Below are 20021 nucleotides of genomic sequence, written 5' to 3' on the forward strand. Positions count from 1 at the left end.
GAGCCAGTAATAATATCTAGAGACATTATGTTGGTTTAATGGTCAGCGAAGTCTTGGTTGGCTATTCACCTATATGTTAATAAAACAAAGGGGTACGACCCATGCGTTTCGGTCGGGCATCGAACCCTGCTACGCCCCGAGACGGATCGACACACGATCGAAATCGTCACTTGTGACCTTAGGCCAACAGATTGTGGTAAGATTGACCTTAAAGTTGACCACACAAAGTCCAAACATCAATATCGCAAAGGAATCCCCACTTAATTCCAATCCTGATATGCAATTCGAAAGCTTTGAAAGTCACACACCCGGATCATCCCAATGGAGTCCATTCCACTTAACATCCATCAAATGCTGGGACACACTGGGATGAGATCACAGACTCACATAAGACACTTACTGAAGGATTGCTGTGATACAAGTGGATTTTGTAAGTCCAATGACGACACACCATTCTCGAGCCATGTTTGCAAGAAGGGCAAATGCTTGCGAACGAAGGATGGAAACAGGAACTTTTGCGGCCGCAAATGGATGCCAATACATTGTTCAAGGACATGAAGTGTTCATATAGGGGGGATGTAAACACCCACTCCCTCCCTCTCTCTCTCCCTGCAATACGAAGTGAACATGAAGGCACGAGTCCAGAAAGTGTGTGTGTAGTGTGGTGGTGGCGCTGATGGTGAAGGAATGTTGGGAAGGTGATCCACAAGGCCGTGAAAGTGGTGTTTGGAATGACGAAGAAGGAGACGTACGTGGCGTCTCTGCTGCCGGCTGGCAAGCAAGCTTGTTCTCCAGCTGGGTTCGAATCCTAAACGTTACCAGACCAAAACCTCTCAATATGCGAGACACTCCTCTCAAAACTCACTCTACGTTAAAATGTCACGTAAAAGAAAAGTCGGGGGGTGAGAAGAAGAAAGGGGGGGAGTACGTAAGCCGCCCACACTCTGACGCATTGGTCGAAGCGACGAGCACTTGTCGCGAACACAGCTGCCAAGCGCTGCTGGTGTACAGCTGCGCGCGGGGTTTCGAACAGCCTCGAACAAAGGAATGGAACACAGCGGCGTCATATTAAAGAGGGGGAAGGGAGGGGAGGAGACGACGTGGTGGTGGGAGCAGCCAATGAGCGCTGGGGGAGTTTGAAAAGGAGGCCTTGTACCGAGCGCCCCCATTGGCTGGGGTTTGTCCCCCGCGCCCGGGTTGGTTAGCGGCACCAGCTTGGCTAAGTCCGGTAGGGGGGGCGCGCGAGGTGGAGGAGGGCGCTCGGGGGGGGGGGGGGGGGGTGAGGACGCCGGTATATATAGATCCGGGCGTGCGTGCGCGCGCTCAGTGTACGGGTGATTGCCACAGGGCGAAGGACCACGGTCCAAGGGTCGTGTATGGTAGATCATTTTTTTGGGAGGTCCTCGGGTTTCGCTTTTCGAGAAACTGGGCCCCCCTCCCCACCCCTTTTTTCCAATCTGATAACTTGATGATGGTGGTTGGTACTGGAGGCGTAACCCACAAGGCTTCTCCTTAGCTAAGTGACAAGGTAAGACCTATTTGGACACTTTAAGACGTGTCCCCTTCACGTCTCGTACAGTATTTTACTTCTTTTTTCTGTTTCTCTTTCTCTAAAAGAGCTGTGGTGCATGGTAAAAAACCACCATTGATTTAGGGCCATGTATTAGCCATCTATAGCTATAGCTATAGGTTTCTATAGCTATAGCTATAGGTAGGGAAGACAAGAACAGTATAAGATGTATAATAAATACTAATGGTGAGTTGGGGTCCACACACGGGGCCCGTTTTCTATACGCGAGTGTGCCGCGGTGTGATTCATAATCAGCAATGCTAGCTAGACTTGCTGACCGGCTCGTTCGCATGGGGGGGTGGGGTGGGGGGGAAACTGGAAGGCAGTGCTAACAAGGCGAGTGTTAAAAGACCATTAATGATACGATTGGGGTCGGTCTGTTGTGAATGACCCTATAGGTGATATACGGGGGGCGGCGTTGCGTAGGTATACACACAGTGTTTTGTATTGACCAAAATGGACAAGCATGCTGTTCTCAATCGATTTTTTCCTTTTCACACCATAGGTGATATACGGGGGGCGTTGTTGCGTAGGTATACACACAGTGTTTTGTATTGACCAAAATGGACAAGCATGCTGTTCTCAATCGATTTTTTGCTTTTCACACCATAGGTGATATACGGGGGGCGTTGTTGCGTAGGTATACACACAGTGTTTTGTATTGACCAAAATGGACAAGCATGCTGTTCTCAATCGATTTTTTCTTTTCACACCATAGGTGATATACGGGGGGCGTCGTTGCGTAGGTATACACACAGTGTTTTGTATTGGCCAAAATGGACAACATGCTGTTCTCAATCGATTTTTTCCTTTTCACATGGGTGGGGGGGTGCTAATCGAATATGTACGACAATGTGTTTTGTATTGGCCAAAATGGTCAAGCATTGGTGTGTCTTCAACGATTTTTTGGTGGTTGAAACGACCAATTTCTAGTTGTATGATACTGGGCGTTTGGTAGGTATAAACACCATCAGAATGATGTTAGGTATTGAGATGGCCAAAATGGACAACCATGCTGTTCTCAATCGATTTTTTCCTTTTCACACCATAGGTGATATACGGGGGGCGGCGTTGCGTAGGTATACACACAGTGTTTTGTATTGGCCAAAATGGACAACCATGCTGTTCTCAATCGATTTTTTCCTTTTCACATGGGGGGGGTGCTAACTACGCCAAACTATCGTACGAGCAGTTAAATATGTTGGTACTGAGTGTTGATTGGCCAAAAAGGGTCATAGAGTTGGTGATGAAGCCAAGTTCTTAAACTATCAGTGTTTGGGTGGTTGGAAACGACCAATTTCCTAGTTGTATGACACTCTCGTCGTTTGGAGGGTAAAACACCATCCAAGAATGATGAATTAGGTGATTAGAGATGAGGTATATGACCTTAATCACTCAATCATCTCTTTCTCAAAGGCCCCGACCTCTGTTCTTAACGCTACCTCGCTCACACGGGCAATGGCGAATAGTATGAAAGAAAGAAAGATATACATTATATATATATATATATATATATATATATATATATATATATATATATATATATATTATATTGGAAAGGATCACAATTTTGTGCGTGATGAAGATATTCCTATGAGTCCACGGGGAAAATGAAACACGAAAAGTTCACAAGTGCACTCTCGTGTCATAATCACATCATCATCAGGGGAGACACAAGAAAGAAATATAACAGTCAGTTGATATACATCGAAGAGACGAAGCTACGACGCCATTTGGTAAACATGTGATTGTCCAAACATTTTAGACATTAGCATTACTGCAGCGCTCAGGAAGTCAGCCACGTACATGGGTTGAGGTTTCTCTGTGTGTACTGTGAGCACAAGACCAATGTGGAAAAATCATGGACGTGAAATTGGACACTGGGCTTGAGGGATCTAGTGTTGGATCATTGCTCGTGATGGTGGAACGGTGGGAGGAGCGTAGAGGAGAAAGTGTAACACTTACATGTCTGGGGAATGCAAGTTTCTAATGTGTGTAACTCTTGCATGTCTGGGGAATGCAAGTTTCAATGTGTAACACTTGCATGTCTGGGGAATGCAGTTTCTAATGTGTGTAACTCTTGCATGTCTGGGGAATGCAAGTTTCTAATGTGTGTAACTCTTGCATGTCTGGGTAATGCAAGTTTCTAATGTGTGTAACTCTTGCATGTCTGGGGAATGCAGTTTCTAATGTGTGTAACTCTTGCATGTCTGGGGAATGCAGTTTCAAAGTGTAACTCTTGCATGTCTGGGGAATGCAGTTTCTAATGTGTGTAACTCTTGCATGTCTGGGGAATGCAAGTTTCTAATGTGTGTAACTCTTGCATGTCTGGGGAATGCAAGTTTCTAATGTGTGTAACTCTTGCATGTCTGGGGAATGCAGTTTCAAATGTGTGTAACTCTTGCATGTCTGGGGAATGCAAGTTTCTAATGTGTGTAACTCTTGCATGTCTGGGGAATGCAGTTTCTAATGTGTGTAACTCTTGCATGTCTGGGGAATGCAGTTTCAAAGTGTAACTCTTGCATGTCTGGGGAATGCAGTTTCAAGGGTGTAACTCTTGCATGTCTGGGGAATGCAGTTTCAAATGTGTGTAACTCTTGCATGTCTGGGGAATGCAGTTTTCAAAATGTGTGAACTCTGCATGCCTGGGAATGCAGGTTTCTAAGTGTACTTGCATGTCTGGGGAATGCAGTTATCAAAAGTGGTAACACTTGCATGTCTGGGGAATGCAGTTTCTAATGTGTGTAACTCTTGCATGTCTGGGGAATGCAGTTTCAAAGTGTAACTCTTGCATGTCTGGGGAATGCAGTTTCTAATGTGTGTAACTCTTGCATGTCTGGGGAATGCAGTTTCTAATGTGTGTAACTCTTGCATGTCTGGGTAATGCAAGTTTCTAATGTGTGTAACTCTTGCATGTCTGGGGAATGCAGTTTCAATGTGTGTAACTCTTGCATGTCTGGGGAATGCAGTTTCAAAGTGTAACTCTTGCATGTCTGGGGAATGCAGTTTCTAATGTGTGTAACTCTTGCATGTCTGGGGAATGCAGTTTCTAATGTGTGTAACTCTTGCATGTCTGGGGAATGCAGTTTCAAAGTGTAACTCTTGCATGTCTGGGGAATGCAGTTTCTAATGTGTGTAACTCTTGCATGTCTGGGGAATGCAGTTTCAAAGTGTGTAACTCTTGCATGTCTGGGGAATGCAGTTTCAAATGTGTGTAACTCTTGCATGTCTGGGGAATGCAGTTTCAAATGTGTAACTCTTGCATGTCTGGGTAATGCAAGTTTCTAATGTGTGTAACTCTTGCATGTCTGGGGAATGCAGTTTCAAAGTGTAACTCTTGCATGTCTGGGGAATGCAGTTTCAAAGTGTAACTCTTGCATGTCTGGGGAATGCAGTTTCTAATGTGTGTAACTCTTGCATGTCTGGGGAATGCAGTTTCAAAGTGTAACTCTTGCATGTCTGGGGAATGCAGTTTCAAATGTGTGTAACTCTTGCATGTCTGGGTAATGCAAGTTTCTAATGTGTGTAACTCTTGCATGTCTGGGGAATGCAGTTTCAAAGTGTAACTCTTGCATGTCTGGGGAATGCAGTTTCTAATGTGTGTAACTCTTGCATGTCTGGGTAATGCAGTTTCAAATGTGTAACTCTTGCATGTCTGGGTAATGCAAGTTTCAATGTGTAACTCTTGCATGTCTGGGGAATGCAGTTTCTAATGTGTGAACTCTTGCATGTCTGGGTAATGCAGTTTCTAATGTGTGTAACTCTTGCATGTCTGGGGAATGCAGTTTCAAAAGTGTAACTCTTGCATGTCTGGGGAATGCAGTTTCTAATGTGTGTAACTCTTGCATGTCTGGGTAATGCAGTTTCAATGTGTGTAACTCTTGCATGTCTGGGGAATGCAGTTTCAAAGTGTAATTTCAGTTGGGAATGCAGTTTCAAAGTGATCTTGCATGTCTGGGGAATGCAGTTTCAAAGTGTAACTCTTGCATGTCTGGGAATGCAGTTTCTATGTGTGTAACTCTTGCATGTGGGTAATGCAGTTTCTAATGTGTGTAACTCTGCATGTCTGGGAATGCAGTTTCAAAGTGTAACTCTTGCATGTCTGGGGAATGCAGTTTCTAATGTGTGTAACTCTTGCATGTCTGGGTAATGCAGTTTCAAAGTGTAACTCTTGCATGTCTGGGGAATGCAAGTTTCTAATGTGTGTAACTCTTGCATGTCTGGGGAATGCAGTTTCAAAGTGTAATTCTTGCATGTCTGGGGAATGCAGTTTCAAAGTGTAACTCTTGCATGTCTGGGGAATGCAGTTTCAAAGTGTAACACTTGCATGTCTGGGGAATGCAGTTTCTAATGTGTGTAACTCTTGCATGTCTGGGGAATGCAGTTTCAAAGTGTAACTCTTGCATGTCTGGGGAATGCAGTTTCAAAGTGTAATCTTGCATGTCTGGGGAATGCAGTTTCAAAGTGTAACTCTTGCATGTCTGGGGAATGCAGTTTCAAAGTGTAACACTTGCATGTCTGGGGAATGCAGTTTCTAATGTGTGTAACTCTTGCATGTCTGGGGAATGCAGTTTCTAATGTGTGTAACTCTTGCATGTCTGGGGAATGCAGTTTCAAATGTGTGTAACTCTTGCATGTCTGGGGAATGCAGTTTCAAAGTGTAACTCTTGCATGTCTGGGTAATGCAAGTTTCTAATGTGTGTAACTCTTGCATGTCTGGGTAATGCAAGTTTCTAATGTGTGTAACTCTTGCATGTCTGGGGAATGCAGTTTCAAAGTGTAACTCTTGCATGTCTGGGGAATGCAAGTTTCTAATGTGTGTAACTCTTGCATGTCTGGGGAATGCAGTTTCAAAGTGTAACTCTTGCATGTCTGGGGAATGCAGTTTCTAATGTGTGTAACTCTTGCATGTCTGGGGAATGCAGTTTCTAATGTGTGTAACTCTTGCATGTCTGGGGAATGCAGTTTCAAAGCCCATGTCTGGGGAATGCAGTTTCAAAGGGGTAACTCTTGCATGTCTGGGAATGCATTTTCCCAAATGTGTTGTAACTCTTGCATTTTCTGGGTAATGCAAGTTTCTAATTGGGGTGTAACTCTTGATGTCTGGGAATGAAAGTTTCAATGTGTGTAACTCTTGCTGTCTGGGGAATGCAGTTTCAAAGTTGTAACTCTTGCTTGTCGGGGGAATGCAAGTTTCTAATGTGTGAAAACTCTTGCATGTCGGGGGAAAATGCAAGTTTCAAAGTTTTAATCTTGCATGTCTGGGTAATGCAAGTTTCTAATGTGTGTAACTCTTTGCTGTCTGGGGAATGCAGTTTCAAAGTGTTACTCTTGCATGTCTGGGTAATGCAAGTTTCTAATGTGTGTAATTTCTTGCATGTCGGGGGAATGCATTTCAAAGTGTAACTCTTGCATGTCTGGGAATGCAAGTTTCAAATTTGTGTGAAAACTCTTGCATGTGTCTGGGGAATGAAAGTTTCAAATGTGTGTAACTCTTGCATGTCTGGGTTAATGCAAGTTTCTAATGTTTTGTAACTTTTTTGCATTGTACTGGGGAATGCAGTTTCAAAGTTTTAAACTCTTGCATGTCTGGGTGAATGAAAGTTTCAAATGTGGTAACTCTTGCATGTCTGGGAATGCAAGTTTCAAAGTGGTAACTCTTGCATGTCTGGGGAATGCAGTTTCAAAGTGTTAAACTCTTGCATGTCTGGGGAGTGCAGTTTCAAAGTTTTAACTCTTGCATGTCTGGGAATGCAAGTTTCTAATGTGTGTAATCTTGATGTCTGGGGAATGAAAGTTTCAAAGTGTAACTCTTGCATGTCTGGGAATGCAAGTTTCTAATGTGTGTAACTTTGCTGTGGGGAATGCAAGTTTCAAAGTGTGAAACTCTTGCATGTTCTGGGAATGAAAGTTTCTAATGTGTGTAACTCTTGCATGTCTGGGGAATCCCAGTTTCAAAGTGTAACTCTTGCATTCTGGGGAATGCAAGTTTCAAAGTGTTAACTCTTGCATGTCTGGGGAATGCAGTTTCTAATGTGTGTAACATCTTGCATGTCGGGGGAATGCAAGTTTCAATGGTTAACTCTTGCATGTCTGGGGAATGCAGTTTTAAATGTGTGTAACTCTTGATGTTTGGGGAATGCATTTTTAAAATGTGTGTAACTCTTGCATGTTGGGGAATGCAAGTTTCTAAGTGTGAACTTTGCATGTTTTGGGGAATGCAGTTTCAAAGTGTAACTCTTGCATGTCTGGGGAAATGCAATTTCAAAGTGTAACTCTTGCAATGTCTGGGGGAATGCAGTTTCTAAAGTGTAATCTTGCATGTCTGGGGAATGAAAGTTTCAAAGTTGAAAACTCTTGCATGTCTGGGGAATGAAAGTTTCAAGTTTTAACTCTTCATGTCTGGGGAATGCAGTTTCAAATGTGTGAAAACTCTTGCAGTCTGGGGAATGCAAGTTTCAAGTTTTAAACTCTTCTGTCTGGGGAATGCGGGTTTTCAAAGTGAAACTCTTGCATGTCTGGGGAATGCAGTTTCAAAGTGTAACTCTTGCATGTCTGGGGAATGCAGTTTCTAATGTGTGTAACTCTTGCATGTCTGGGGAATGCAGTTTCAAAGTGTAACTCTTGCATGTCTGGGGAATGCAAGTTTCTAATGTGTGTAACTCTTGCATGTCTGGGGAATGCAGTTTCTAATGTGTGTAACTCTTGCATGTCTGGGTAATGCAAGTTTCTAATGTGTGTAACTCTTGCATGTCTGGGGAATGCAGTTTCAAAGTGTAACTCTTGCATGTCTGGGGAATGCAGTTTCTAATGTGTGTAACTCTTGCATGTCTGGGGAATGCAGTTTCAAAGTGTAACTCTTGCATGTCTGGGGAATGCAGTTTCAAAGTGTAACTCTTGCATGTCTGGGGAATGCAAGTTTCAAATGTGTGTAACTCTTGCATGTCTGGGTAATGCAAGTTTCAAATGTGTGTAACTCTTGCATGTCTGGGTAATGCAAGTTTCTAATGTGTGTAACTCTTGCATGTCTGGGGAATGCAGTTTCTAATGTGTGTAACTCTTGCATGTCTGGGGAATGCAGTTTCAAAGTGTAACTCTTGCATGTCTGGGGAATGCAGTTTCAAAGTGTAACTCTTGCATGTCTGGGGAATGCAGTTTCAAAGTGTGTAACTCTTGCATGTCTGGGGAATGCAGTTTCAAAGTGTAACTCTTGCATGTCTAGGGAGTGCAGTTTCTAATGTGTGTGTATGTGTGTGGGTTTGGAGGTGAAGTGTTTCAGAGTGGGTTAATGAAAGATGTTTGTTTACCGGTTTATTACAAAGTAAATATGTTTTGGTTAGTGTTGTATTTACACTTTAGGAGATTTGTGAACATGGCTTGCTGTGTGGTGAGGCAAGGGCTATGCAGTGGTCTAGATGGGGAAGGGGGAAAAGCTTTTATGTATATATATATATATATATATATATATATATATATATATATATTATATATATATATATGTATACTTAGAAAAAAACAGATGGATTTATCTGTAGCATTTTATGGATCTGGAGAAGGGATATGATAGGGTGGATAGAGATGCTCTGTGGAAGGTATTAAGAATATATGGTGTGGGAGGCAAGTTGTTAGAAGCAGTGAAAAGTTTTTATCGAGGATGTAATGCATGTGTGCGAGTAGGAAGAGAGGAGAGTGATTGGTTCCCAGCGAATGTCGGTTTGCGGCAGGGGTGTGTGATGTCTCCATGGTTGTTTGATTTGTTTATGGATGGGGTTGTTAGGGAGGTGAATGCAAGAGTTTTGGATAGAGGGACAAGTATGCAGTCTATTGTGGATGAGAGAGCTTGGGAAGTGAGTCAGTTGTCCGCTAATGATACAGCGCTGGTGGCTGATTCGAGTGAGAAACTGCAGAAATGGGTGACTGAGTTTAGTTAAGTGTGTGAAAGGAGAAAGTTGAGAGTAAATGTGAATAAGAGCAAGGTTATTAGGTACAGTAGGGTTGAGGGTCAAGTCAATTGGGAGGTAAGTTTGAATGGAGAAAAACTGGAGGAAGTGAAGTGTTTTAGATATCTGGGAGTGGATCTGGCAGCGGATGGAACCATGGAAGCAGAAGTGAGTCACAGGATGGGGGAGGGCGCGTTGAAGAATGTGTGGAAGGCGAGAACATTATCTCGGAAAGCAAAAAATGTGAGGCGTGGGCGATAGATAGAGTTGTGCGCAGGAGGATGGATGTGCTGGAAATGAGATGTTTGAGGACAATGTGTGGTGTGAGGTGGTTTGATCGAGTAAGTAACGTAAGGGTAAGAGAGATGTGTGGAAATAAAAAGAGCGTGGTTGAGAGAGCAGAAGAGGGTGTTTTGAAATTGTTTGGTAATATGAAGAGAATGAGTGAGGAAAGATTGACCAAGAGGATATATGTGTCAGAGGTGGAGGGAACGAGGAGAAGTGGGAGACCAAATTGGAGGTGAAAAGATGGAGTGAAGAAGATTTTGAGCGATCGGGGCGTGAACATACGGGAGGGTGAAAGGCGTGCAAGGAATAGAGTGAATTGGAACGATGTGGTATACCGGGGTCGACGTGCTGTCAATGGACTGAACTAGGGTATGTGAAAAGTCTAGAGTAAACCACGGAAAGGTGTGCAGGGCCTGGATGTGGATAAGGAGCTGTGGTTTCGGTACATTACACATGACTGCGCTGCTTTGATGAAGCAGGAGATAGCGATTATGTTTCCTGTGGGACGGGGTAGCGACTGGAATGGATGAAGGCAAGCCAGTAAGAATATGTACATGTGTATATACATATATGTATGTGTATGTATGTTGATATGTATATGTATTTATATGTGCGTGCATGAACTTTTATGTATATATTCCTATGAATAAACGGGGTAAATATTTATATATGTACATGTGTGGATGGGCCATTCTTCGTCTGTTTCCATGGCGCTACCTCGATGACGCGAGAAACAGCGATTAAGTATTACATATATATATATATTATATATATATATATATATATATATATATTATATATATATAATATATATATGTGTGTGTGTGTGTGTGTGTTGTGTGTGTGTGTGTGTGTGGATCCTGAGAACGCACGATTTTGCAATGTCTCGTTTCAAATAAAAAATGATAAGAATTTTGTAAGACTTATTACTGAGTTTACTTTTGGGTGAACACATACTTCTCTGTCATGAGGTTTGGTTCCCACAGGGGTGAAAAAAATATATAAATCTACATTAAGGACCATATTACGAGTCCATTGCAGTGGGAAGTGATCCTTAAGAGGGCTGTGGTGGTGCTGAAATTTGCATGCATTGTGAAAACATTGGAATAAGTTTATCCCCATTCGCAAACAATGGATATTTTTCTTTCTTTTTTCTTCTTTCTGTGGATTTTGTATGGTGAGAACAAGAAAAAAATCTGGTGTCCATTTTGTATGGTGAGAACAAGAAAAAATCTGGTGTTCAATTTTTTTTTCAAAATTTTTTCTATAAATTTCGTGGTTTTTATTCTTACCTGTCAATTTTTTTCCAAATTTTTTCTATAAATTTCAAGGTTTTTATTATTATCTGAGACTTTATCTATATAAATTTTAAGACTTCTATTCCTATCTAAGACATCTGTAAATTCTAAGATTTTTATTCTCATCTAAGACTTTATAAATTTTAAGATTTTTTTTCTTATCTAAGACTTATCTATAAATCTCAAGGTTTCTATTTTTATCTAAGACTCTATCTATAAATTTCAAGGTTCTTATTATCTGACTTTATCTATAAATTTCAAGATTTTTATTCTTATCTACGACTTTTCTATAAATTTCAAGGTTTTTATTCTTATCTAAGACTTTATAAATTTCAAGATTTTTATTCTTATCTAAGACTTTACCTTTAAATTTCAAGATTTTTATTCTTATCTAAGACTTTATCTATAAATTTCAAGATTTTTATTATCTAAGACTTTACCTTTAAATTTCTAGATTTTTATTCTTATCTAAGACTTTATCTATAAATTTCAAAATTTTTATTCTCATCTAAGACATCTATAAATTTCAAGGTTTTTATCATCTAAGACTTTGTCAATAAATTTCAAGATTTTTATTCTTATCTAAGACTTTATCGATAAATTTCAATAAATTTCAAGATCTTTATTCTTATCTAAGACTTTATAAATTTCAAGATTTTTATTCTTATCTAAGACTTTATCTATAAATTTCAAGATTTTTATTCTTATCTAAGACTTTATCTATACATTTCAATAAATTTCAAGATTTTTATTCTTATCTAAGACTTTATCTATAAATTTCAATAAATTTCAAGATCTTTATTCTTATCTAAGACTTTATAAATTTCAATAAATTTCAAGATTTTTATTCTTATCTAAGACTTTATCTATAAATTTCAAGATTTTTATTCTTATCTAAGACTTTATCTATAAATTTCAATAAATTTCAAGATCTTTATTCTTATCTAAGACTTTATCCATACATTTCAATAAATTTCAAGATTTTTATTCTTATCTAAGACTTTATCTATAAATTTCAAGATCTTTATTGTCTCCAACTCTATCGTGTAAGGTGGTGTTAAGTGGTTGTTTATCACCTGCGTTATCGCATTATCATTTATCTGGTGTTTAGTTCAATCATTCATGAGTTTGATGGATACTGTTTGTATGTGTTTTAGGTGTCTGAATAGAACATTAGATATACCTGGAATATGCCAGGTGTCCTCTTGTGTGTGACATGTATATACCTGGTTGCCATACCCCGAGAGAGAGAGAGAGAGAGAGAGAGAGAGAGAGAGAGAGAGAGAGAGAGAGAGAGAGAGAGAGAGAGAGAGGCATTCTATTGGCCATGAATATAATATTTTCGATAATTGTTTGGACCTGGAGAACTAAATTTTTTTCGTTTGAAAATTTCAACCATGATGGGTTGGGGTGGTAACACCAGCTGTGTGTGTGTGTGTGTGTGTGTGTGTGTGTGTGTGTGGTGAAGTAAAAGTGTTCGCCAGGTAAACACGGTCCTGACGTCCCCCCTGGGCTTCGAACCCATGTTCTTCAGTTTATCTTCCTCTCCCCCACAAAAAAGTAGATGAATCGATAAATGGGAGTATGTCTTCCGGACAATGGGGGGGGGGGGGGGGGGGAGGGGTAAGGGAGGTATTTGGAAATATACATTTGAGGACTGAACGTAAGAGGGAAACATAGAACTGAGTTTTAGACTTGATATGAATTATTAAATACATTACACACATCTCTAGTCTCTCATATATAAACAACTTCATTTGCATACACCTGTTCGTTGGTGTATATAGTCAATCCTTATCATATACCTCTATAGTATACTTTGATCACTTCATATGCCTTGGCTCAGCACAGTGAGGGCACGTCAGTCCCCATATACCACATCAAACCCATTTATTCTATCCTATGCAAGCCCATCACCTCCCGGGGGATATTCAGATCCCGATACCCCAAAGCTTCTTGTTCCAAAGTCTTCGTCCCTCCCCCCAACCATCACTCCTGACACGCAGCTGTATCTTCACTCATCCTCTCCATATGTCCAAACCATTTCAGTACATCCTCACATACCACATCCACATCCACCCCTCTCCTTGTACACACACAAGAGGTGGATCTAAGCCTATCTTTGGAATCGAAGGAAGATGGGAAGCAAGATCTCTCGTTCTTGCCTATGCCTTTTCTGTGTATCATGGACTCTATATATACACTCTCTTCCAAACCTGTGACAACTTCTGTGCCCATGTGATCTATTTCCACCCCTGTTTCCTAATTGGACATTTTCTTTGCTTTTCAGAACCAATCACAAACGTTTTGGTTATGATGGCCAGTTCAGCTGTGTACCCAACCCCATCTGTCGGATGTGCAGCCTCCTGGTGTTGGCTACCCAAGTCCCATGTCCAAGAAGAGAGGTATTTTAAACAACTTTATCAACCAAAACCTTCAAGAGACCTTGGTGTCCAGAGGGACTTTGGACTTCAAGGAAAGAACTGCCACTTCGAGTTCGATGACCAACTGAAGAGAAAGTATTCCCATTCGCTGGTTAGCGCACCACACAAGAAACCGACACTGAAAAGTGGATTGTCTTCCACTAGAAATGTGAATGAGGGTGCTGAACATAACAATGAAGTCTTCAAAAAGAATAATAATCTACTTTTAAAGTCATCTGCAAGAAAGGAAACACAAGAGTCTACCGTAAAAACCTGTCGAACTTCGACTTTTTCTCCAACGCAACACACAAGCCGTGAGGGACCCGAAGGGTTAATTAGGTTACAGCCTCAGCTAACGACCAAACGAGAGGCTATTTCTCAACAAGCCAACGAGTCTCGTCAGAACAGTTTGGGTTCAGGTGTTCCAAAAGGGAGTAAAAAGTCCAAATCAAAATGTCCCTCGGTCATCAGTACCTTGACGTGTTTCCTGTGCCAAAAACGGGTCAAAGAAGTCCATTTCCAAGAGCACTTGTTCTTCGGGCCAATCAGGTGTCACCTTTGTAACCAGGTGTTCCTGGATTGTCGGAGTTTCCAGGCGTTGACGGTGGACACGCTCATGAAGAAGCACTCGTGCGACCATGAGTTGAAGTACGTGAATGACCCATTTACCTTCGTTGGTGCTCTGATGTGCCAAGGGACACACATCCCCGGCTCGCTCTTCCCTTCCAAAGTGCTGGTGAAACTGTCGCTCTACATAGGGAAAATGAGGAGTTTGGAAAATAAAGATCCGTGGAAAGCAGCGATTGCCAAATGTAAGAAATACTTGCCTTCCATTCTCGTTAATCGTATAGAGAACACAGGAACCACCACGTCTGACCTCGACTACATACACAAGAGGATGAAAGCCTCCACCCCTTCAGAAACCAATGACAACAACACCAACACACCATCGACAGAAGATCACCCGAGGTTAATCAAGGACGCGAGATGGACGGCGGCGCACATTTTGGAAAATAACCGAGCACACAGCTCCAAAAACCACCACAGAACGGGCGAGAAGATCTTACGCGAAATGGACAACTCCGACAGATTGGAAGCTTCCATTTTGCCACTACAACCACCCTCTGCTTCCTCCTCCTCGCACCCTCCTGCTGAGGAGGACATTGGAGACTTGTTACTGCCTCAAAATTATAGCCTCGAACATCTCGAGAAAGCTATAGAATACGTCGAAGTCGCTGGCGACTCGAGAACCGAAGACCTGCTAACCCAGAGGCGAGACTCTACCTCGAAGACGTGGACGACGACGAAGACGAAGACGAAGAAGAAGAAGAGATTGGACAAGAAACAGAAGTTACCCAAGGCTTCTTCTAACCCACCCGTCGAAGTCCCTGAGGAAGAGAAGGTAGAAGAGGAAGAAGAAGAAGAAGAGATCATGTCCACCGAGTTCGTGGAAACTCCAGCCAACGGGTATTACTACGTGGTGAAACATGCTATCGAGGAATGTCCAATGTGCTACACCCTCCTGTGTCCCTCGAGGTTTACGGTCAACGTGGTGACGTTTTTGATCACGGCCGTGTGTACTGGGTGTGACCTGACCATCTACATTGTCCCGGAGCTCCCGGATGGCACGACCCCAGGGGTGTCCATTGTGACCGAAAACCCCCCCTCCAGCACCGGAGGAGGGGACTCCTTGAAACCCCCCGAGAAAGAGAAGAAAAAGAGGCGTAGGCGACCCACTACTTCATCCCTCCTCAAACCCAAGAAGACGACGACGCAACAGAAAACGTCGAAACCACAAGATTTTTTCTGTAAATAATCCAAAGAAGAAAAATCCTGTTTTTTGTTTCTTTTAATGTCTTCGTCCATGTCTCAATCTTAGAAAAAAAATGGGAATAATATATAAAGCAATACTATAAATGGGGAGTTTAACTTAAGCATTGTTAAGGGGGGGAGAGATATAGAAGAGAACAACCCATTTATACTCTGCAATAAAATTTGTATATTCAGTTTATATAAATAATTTATATTATTTTATCCTGAGTTTCTCCCAGCGATACCCAGCAGCTGGTTGAGTTCACGCCCTTACACCGTCGTGACAGAAGGTCGAAAATGATAAATAAGTGGTTTATATATATATATATATATATATATATATATATATATATATATATATATAAATAATATATATATATATATACATTATCAACGCGAACAAAACACCATCTCTGGTAAGTTTACAAGGGTAGAATAAGACTATACAGCTAAAGCTTGAGTTTGGCTTAACAAACAGCTAAAGCTTGGGTTTGGCTTAATAAACAGCTGAAGCTTGAGCTTGGCTTAACAAACAGCTAAAGCTTGAGCTTGGCTTAACAAACAGCTAAAGCTTGAGCTTGGCTTAACAAACAGCGAAAGCTTGAGTTTGCCTCAACAAACAGCGAAAGCTTGAGCTTGGCTTAACAAACAGCTAAAGCTTGAGCTTGGCTTAACAAAACACGAAAGCGAAAGCTTGAGTTGCTAACAAACAGCGAAAGCTTGAGCTTGGCTTAACAAACAGCTAAAGCTTGAGCTTGGCTTAACAAACAGCGAAAGCTTGAGTTTGCCTCAACAAACAGCGAAAGCTTGAGCTTGGCTTAACAAACAGCTGAAGCTTGAGTTTGCCTCAACAAACAGCGAAAGCTTGAGCTTGGCTTAACAAACAGCGAAAGCTTGAGTTTGCCTCAACAAACAGCGAAAGCTTGAGCTTGGCTTAACAAACAGCTGAAGCTTGAGCTTGGCTTAACAAACAGCGAAAGCTTGAGCTTGGCTTAACAAACAGCTGAAGCTTGAGCTTGGCTTAACAAACAGCGAAAGCTTGAGTTTGCCTCAACAAACAGCGAAAGCTTGAGCTTGGCTTAACAAACAGCGAAAGCTTGAGTTTGCCTCAACAAACATCGAAAGCTTGAGCTTGGCTTAACAAACAGCTGAAGCTTGAGCTTGGCTTAACAAACAGCGAAAGCTTGAGCTTGGCTTAACAAACAGCTGAAGCTTGAGCTTGGCTTAACAAACAGCGAAAGCTTGAGCTTGGCTTAACAAACAGCTGAAGCTTGAGTTTGCCTCAACAAACAGCGAAAGCTTGAGCTTGGCTTAACAAACAGCGAAAGCTTGAGTTTGCCTCAACAAACATCGAAAGCTTGAGCTTGGCTTAACAAACAGCTGAAGCTTGAGCTTGGCTTAACAAACAGCTGAAGCTTGAGTTTGCCTCAACAAACATCGAAAGCTTGAGCTTGGCTTAACAAACAGCGAAAGCTTGAGCTTGGCTTAACAAACAGCGAAAGCTTGAGCTTGGCTTAACAAACAGCTGAAGCTTGAGCTTGGCTTAACAAACAGCTGAAGCTTGAGTTTGCCTCAACAAAACAAAAGCTGAAAAGCTTGAGCTTGGCTTAACAAACAGCTGAAGCTTGAGCTTGGCTTAACAAACAGCTGAAGCTTGAGCTTGGCTTAACAAACAGCGAAAGCTTGAGCTTGGCTTAACAAACAGCTGAAGCTTGAGCTTGGCTTAACAAACAGCTGAAGCTTGAGCTTGGCTTAACAAACAGCGAAAGCTTGAGCTTGCTTAACAAACAGCTGAAGCTTGAGCTTGGCTTCAACAAAACAGTCGAAAAGCTTGAGTTTGCGTAACAAACAGGAAACTTGAGCTTCGGCTTAACAAACAGCGAAGCTCACGGCTTAACAAACAGCTGACGCTTGAGCTTGCTTCACAAACGCTAACCCTAGCTGGCCCCAACAAACATCGAAAGCTTGAGCTTGGCTAACAAACAGCGAAGCTTGAGCTTGGCTTAACAAACAGCGAAAGTGAGTTGCTAACAACAGTGAAGCTGAGCTTGGTTAACAAACAGCGAAATTTGAGCTTGGTTAACAACAGCTGAAGCTTGAGCTTGGTAACAAACAGCAAAGTTTGAGTTGCTTAACAACAGCTGAGCATGAGTTGCTAACAATACAGCAAACTGAGTTTGGGCTTCAAAAAACAGTCAATATGCTGAGTTGTGATCAGCAGCATAAATGACTTGAGAGAGTGTAACACTTAAGCAACTGAGTGACTGACTGAGAGTAAACTAACACTAGCAAATGAGCTTCAGCTTGAACGAAAGCTGAAACTTATGCAAATAGGTAACAGAGAGAAGATGAACACTTATGCAAATGAAGTGTATCACATAGAGAGAAGAGTGAACACTTATGCAAATGAGGTGTATCACATAGAGAGAAGACTGAACCTATGCAATTATACATGGAAACACTTGAATGAGGTGTTTTCACATAGAGAGAAGACTGAACATTTAATGCAAATGAGGTGTATCACATAGAGAGAAGAGTGAACACTATGCAAATGAGGTGTATCACATAGAGAGAAGACTGAACACTTATGCAATATGAGGATGTATCACATAGAGAGAAGAGTGAACAGCATTACACAGGAAAAGAACACTAAATGAGTTGTATCACATAGACAGCAGAAAGAGATGAACACTTATGCAAATGAGGTGTATCAACATAGAGAGAGACTGAACACTTAGCTGAGTATCACTAAAAATGAACTATGCAAATGAGGTGTATACAACATAGACGAGAAGAGTGAACACTATGCAAATGAGGTGTATATGAATCACAAAATGGGGAACATGAGAGAGAGTGAACACTATGCAAATGAGGTGTATCACATAGAGAGAAGAGTGAACACTTATGAAAAATGGAGGTGGTATCACATAGAGAGAAGAGTGAACACTATGCGCAAATGAGGTTGGTACACATAGACATAGAGAGAAGAGTGAACACTTATGCAAATGAGGTGTATCACATAGAGAGAAGAGTGAACACTTATGCAAATGAGGTGTATCACATAGAGAGAAGAGTGAACACTTATGGAAATGAGGTGTATCACAGAGAGAAGACTGAACACTTATGCAAATGAGGTGTATCACATAGAGAGAAGAGTGAAAACTTATGCTAATGAGGTGTATCACATGGAGAGAAGACTGAACACTTATGCAAATGAGGTGTATCACATAGAGAGAAGACTGAACACTTATGCAAATGAGGTGTATCACATTGAGAGAAGAGTGAACACTTATGCAAATGAGGTGTATCACATAGAGAGAAGAGTGAACACTTATGCAAATGAGGTGTATCACATAGAGAGAAGACTGAACACTTATGTAAATGAGGTGTATCACATAGAGAGAAGAGTGAAGACTTATGCAAATGAGGTGTATCACATAGAGAGAAGAGTGAACACTTATGCAAATGAGGTGTATCACATAGAGAGAAGAGTGAACACTTATGCAAATGAGATGTATCACATAGAGAAGAGTGAACACTTATGCAAATGAGGTGTATCACATAGAGAGAAGAGTGAACATTTATGCAAATGAGGTGTATCACATAGAGAGAAGAGTGAACACTTATGCAAATGAGGTGTATCACATAGAGAGAAGAGTGAACACTTATGCAAATGAGGTGTATCACATAGAGAGAAGAGTGAACACTTATGCAAATGAGGTGTATCACATAGAGAGAAGAGTGAACATTTATGCAAATGAGGTGTATCACATAGAGAGAAGAGTGAACACTTATGCAAATGAGGTGTATCACATAGAGAGTGAACACTTATGCAAATGAGGTGTATCACATAGAGAGAAGCTTGAACACTTATGCAAATGAGGTGTATCACATAGAAGACTGAACACTTATGCAAATGATGTGTATCACATAGAGAGAAGAGTGAACACTTATGCAAATGAGGTGTATCACATAGAAAGAAGAGTGAATACTTATGCAAATGAGGTGTATCACATAGAGGAAGAGTGAACACTTATGCAAATGAGGTGTATCACATAGAAGACTGAACACTCATAGCAAATGAGGTGCATCACATAGAGAGAAGAGTGAACACTTATGCAAATGAGGTGTATCACATAGAAGAGTGAACACTTATGCAAATGAGGTGTATCACATAGAGAGAAAATTGAACACTTATGCAAATGAGGTGTATCACATAGAGAGAAGAGTGAACACTTATGCAAATGAGGTGTATCACATAGAGAAGATTGAACACTTATGCAAATGAGGTGTATCACATAGAAGACTGAACACGAGGTGTTTCACATAGAAGACTGAACACGAGATGTATCACATAGAAGACTGAACACGAGGTGTATCACATAGAAGACTGAACATGAAATGTATCACATAGAAGACTGAACACAAGCTGTATCACATAGAAGATTGAACACAAGCTGTATCACATAGAAGACTGAACACGAGGTGTATCACATAGAAGACTGAACACGAGGTGTATCACATAGAAGACTGAAAACGAGGTGTATCACATAGAAGACTGAACACGAGGTGTATCACATAGAAGACTGAACACGAGGTGTATCACATAGAAGACTGAACACGAGATGTATCACATAGAAGACTGAACACGAGGTGTATCACATAGAAGACTGAACACAAGATGTATCAC

The 20021-nt window shown here is 41.3% G+C and overlaps 1 protein-coding gene and 1 long non-coding RNA gene across 2 annotated transcripts in view; one reads left to right on the forward strand and one right to left on the reverse strand.

The window, feature by feature from the left end:
* The window catches only part of LOC139763019 (uncharacterized), a 72398-nt gene that overhangs the window by 39927 nt on the left and 12450 nt on the right, over positions 1-20021 (reverse strand). The window lies entirely within an intron of this gene.
* On the forward strand, positions 1325-15539 carry LOC139762898 (uncharacterized). The gene is made up of 2 exons (XM_071688134.1): positions 1325-1528; positions 13387-15539. The coding sequence occupies exon 2, from the start codon at positions 13410-13412 to the stop codon at positions 15333-15335; it is 1926 nt and encodes a 641-aa protein (XP_071544235.1). The 5' UTR covers positions 1325-1528; positions 13387-13409; the 3' UTR covers positions 15336-15539.

Source organism: Panulirus ornatus, chromosome 45, assembly GCF_036320965.1.
Source record: "Panulirus ornatus isolate Po-2019 chromosome 45, ASM3632096v1, whole genome shotgun sequence".
Lineage (NCBI taxonomy): Eukaryota > Metazoa > Arthropoda > Malacostraca > Decapoda > Palinuridae > Panulirus > Panulirus ornatus.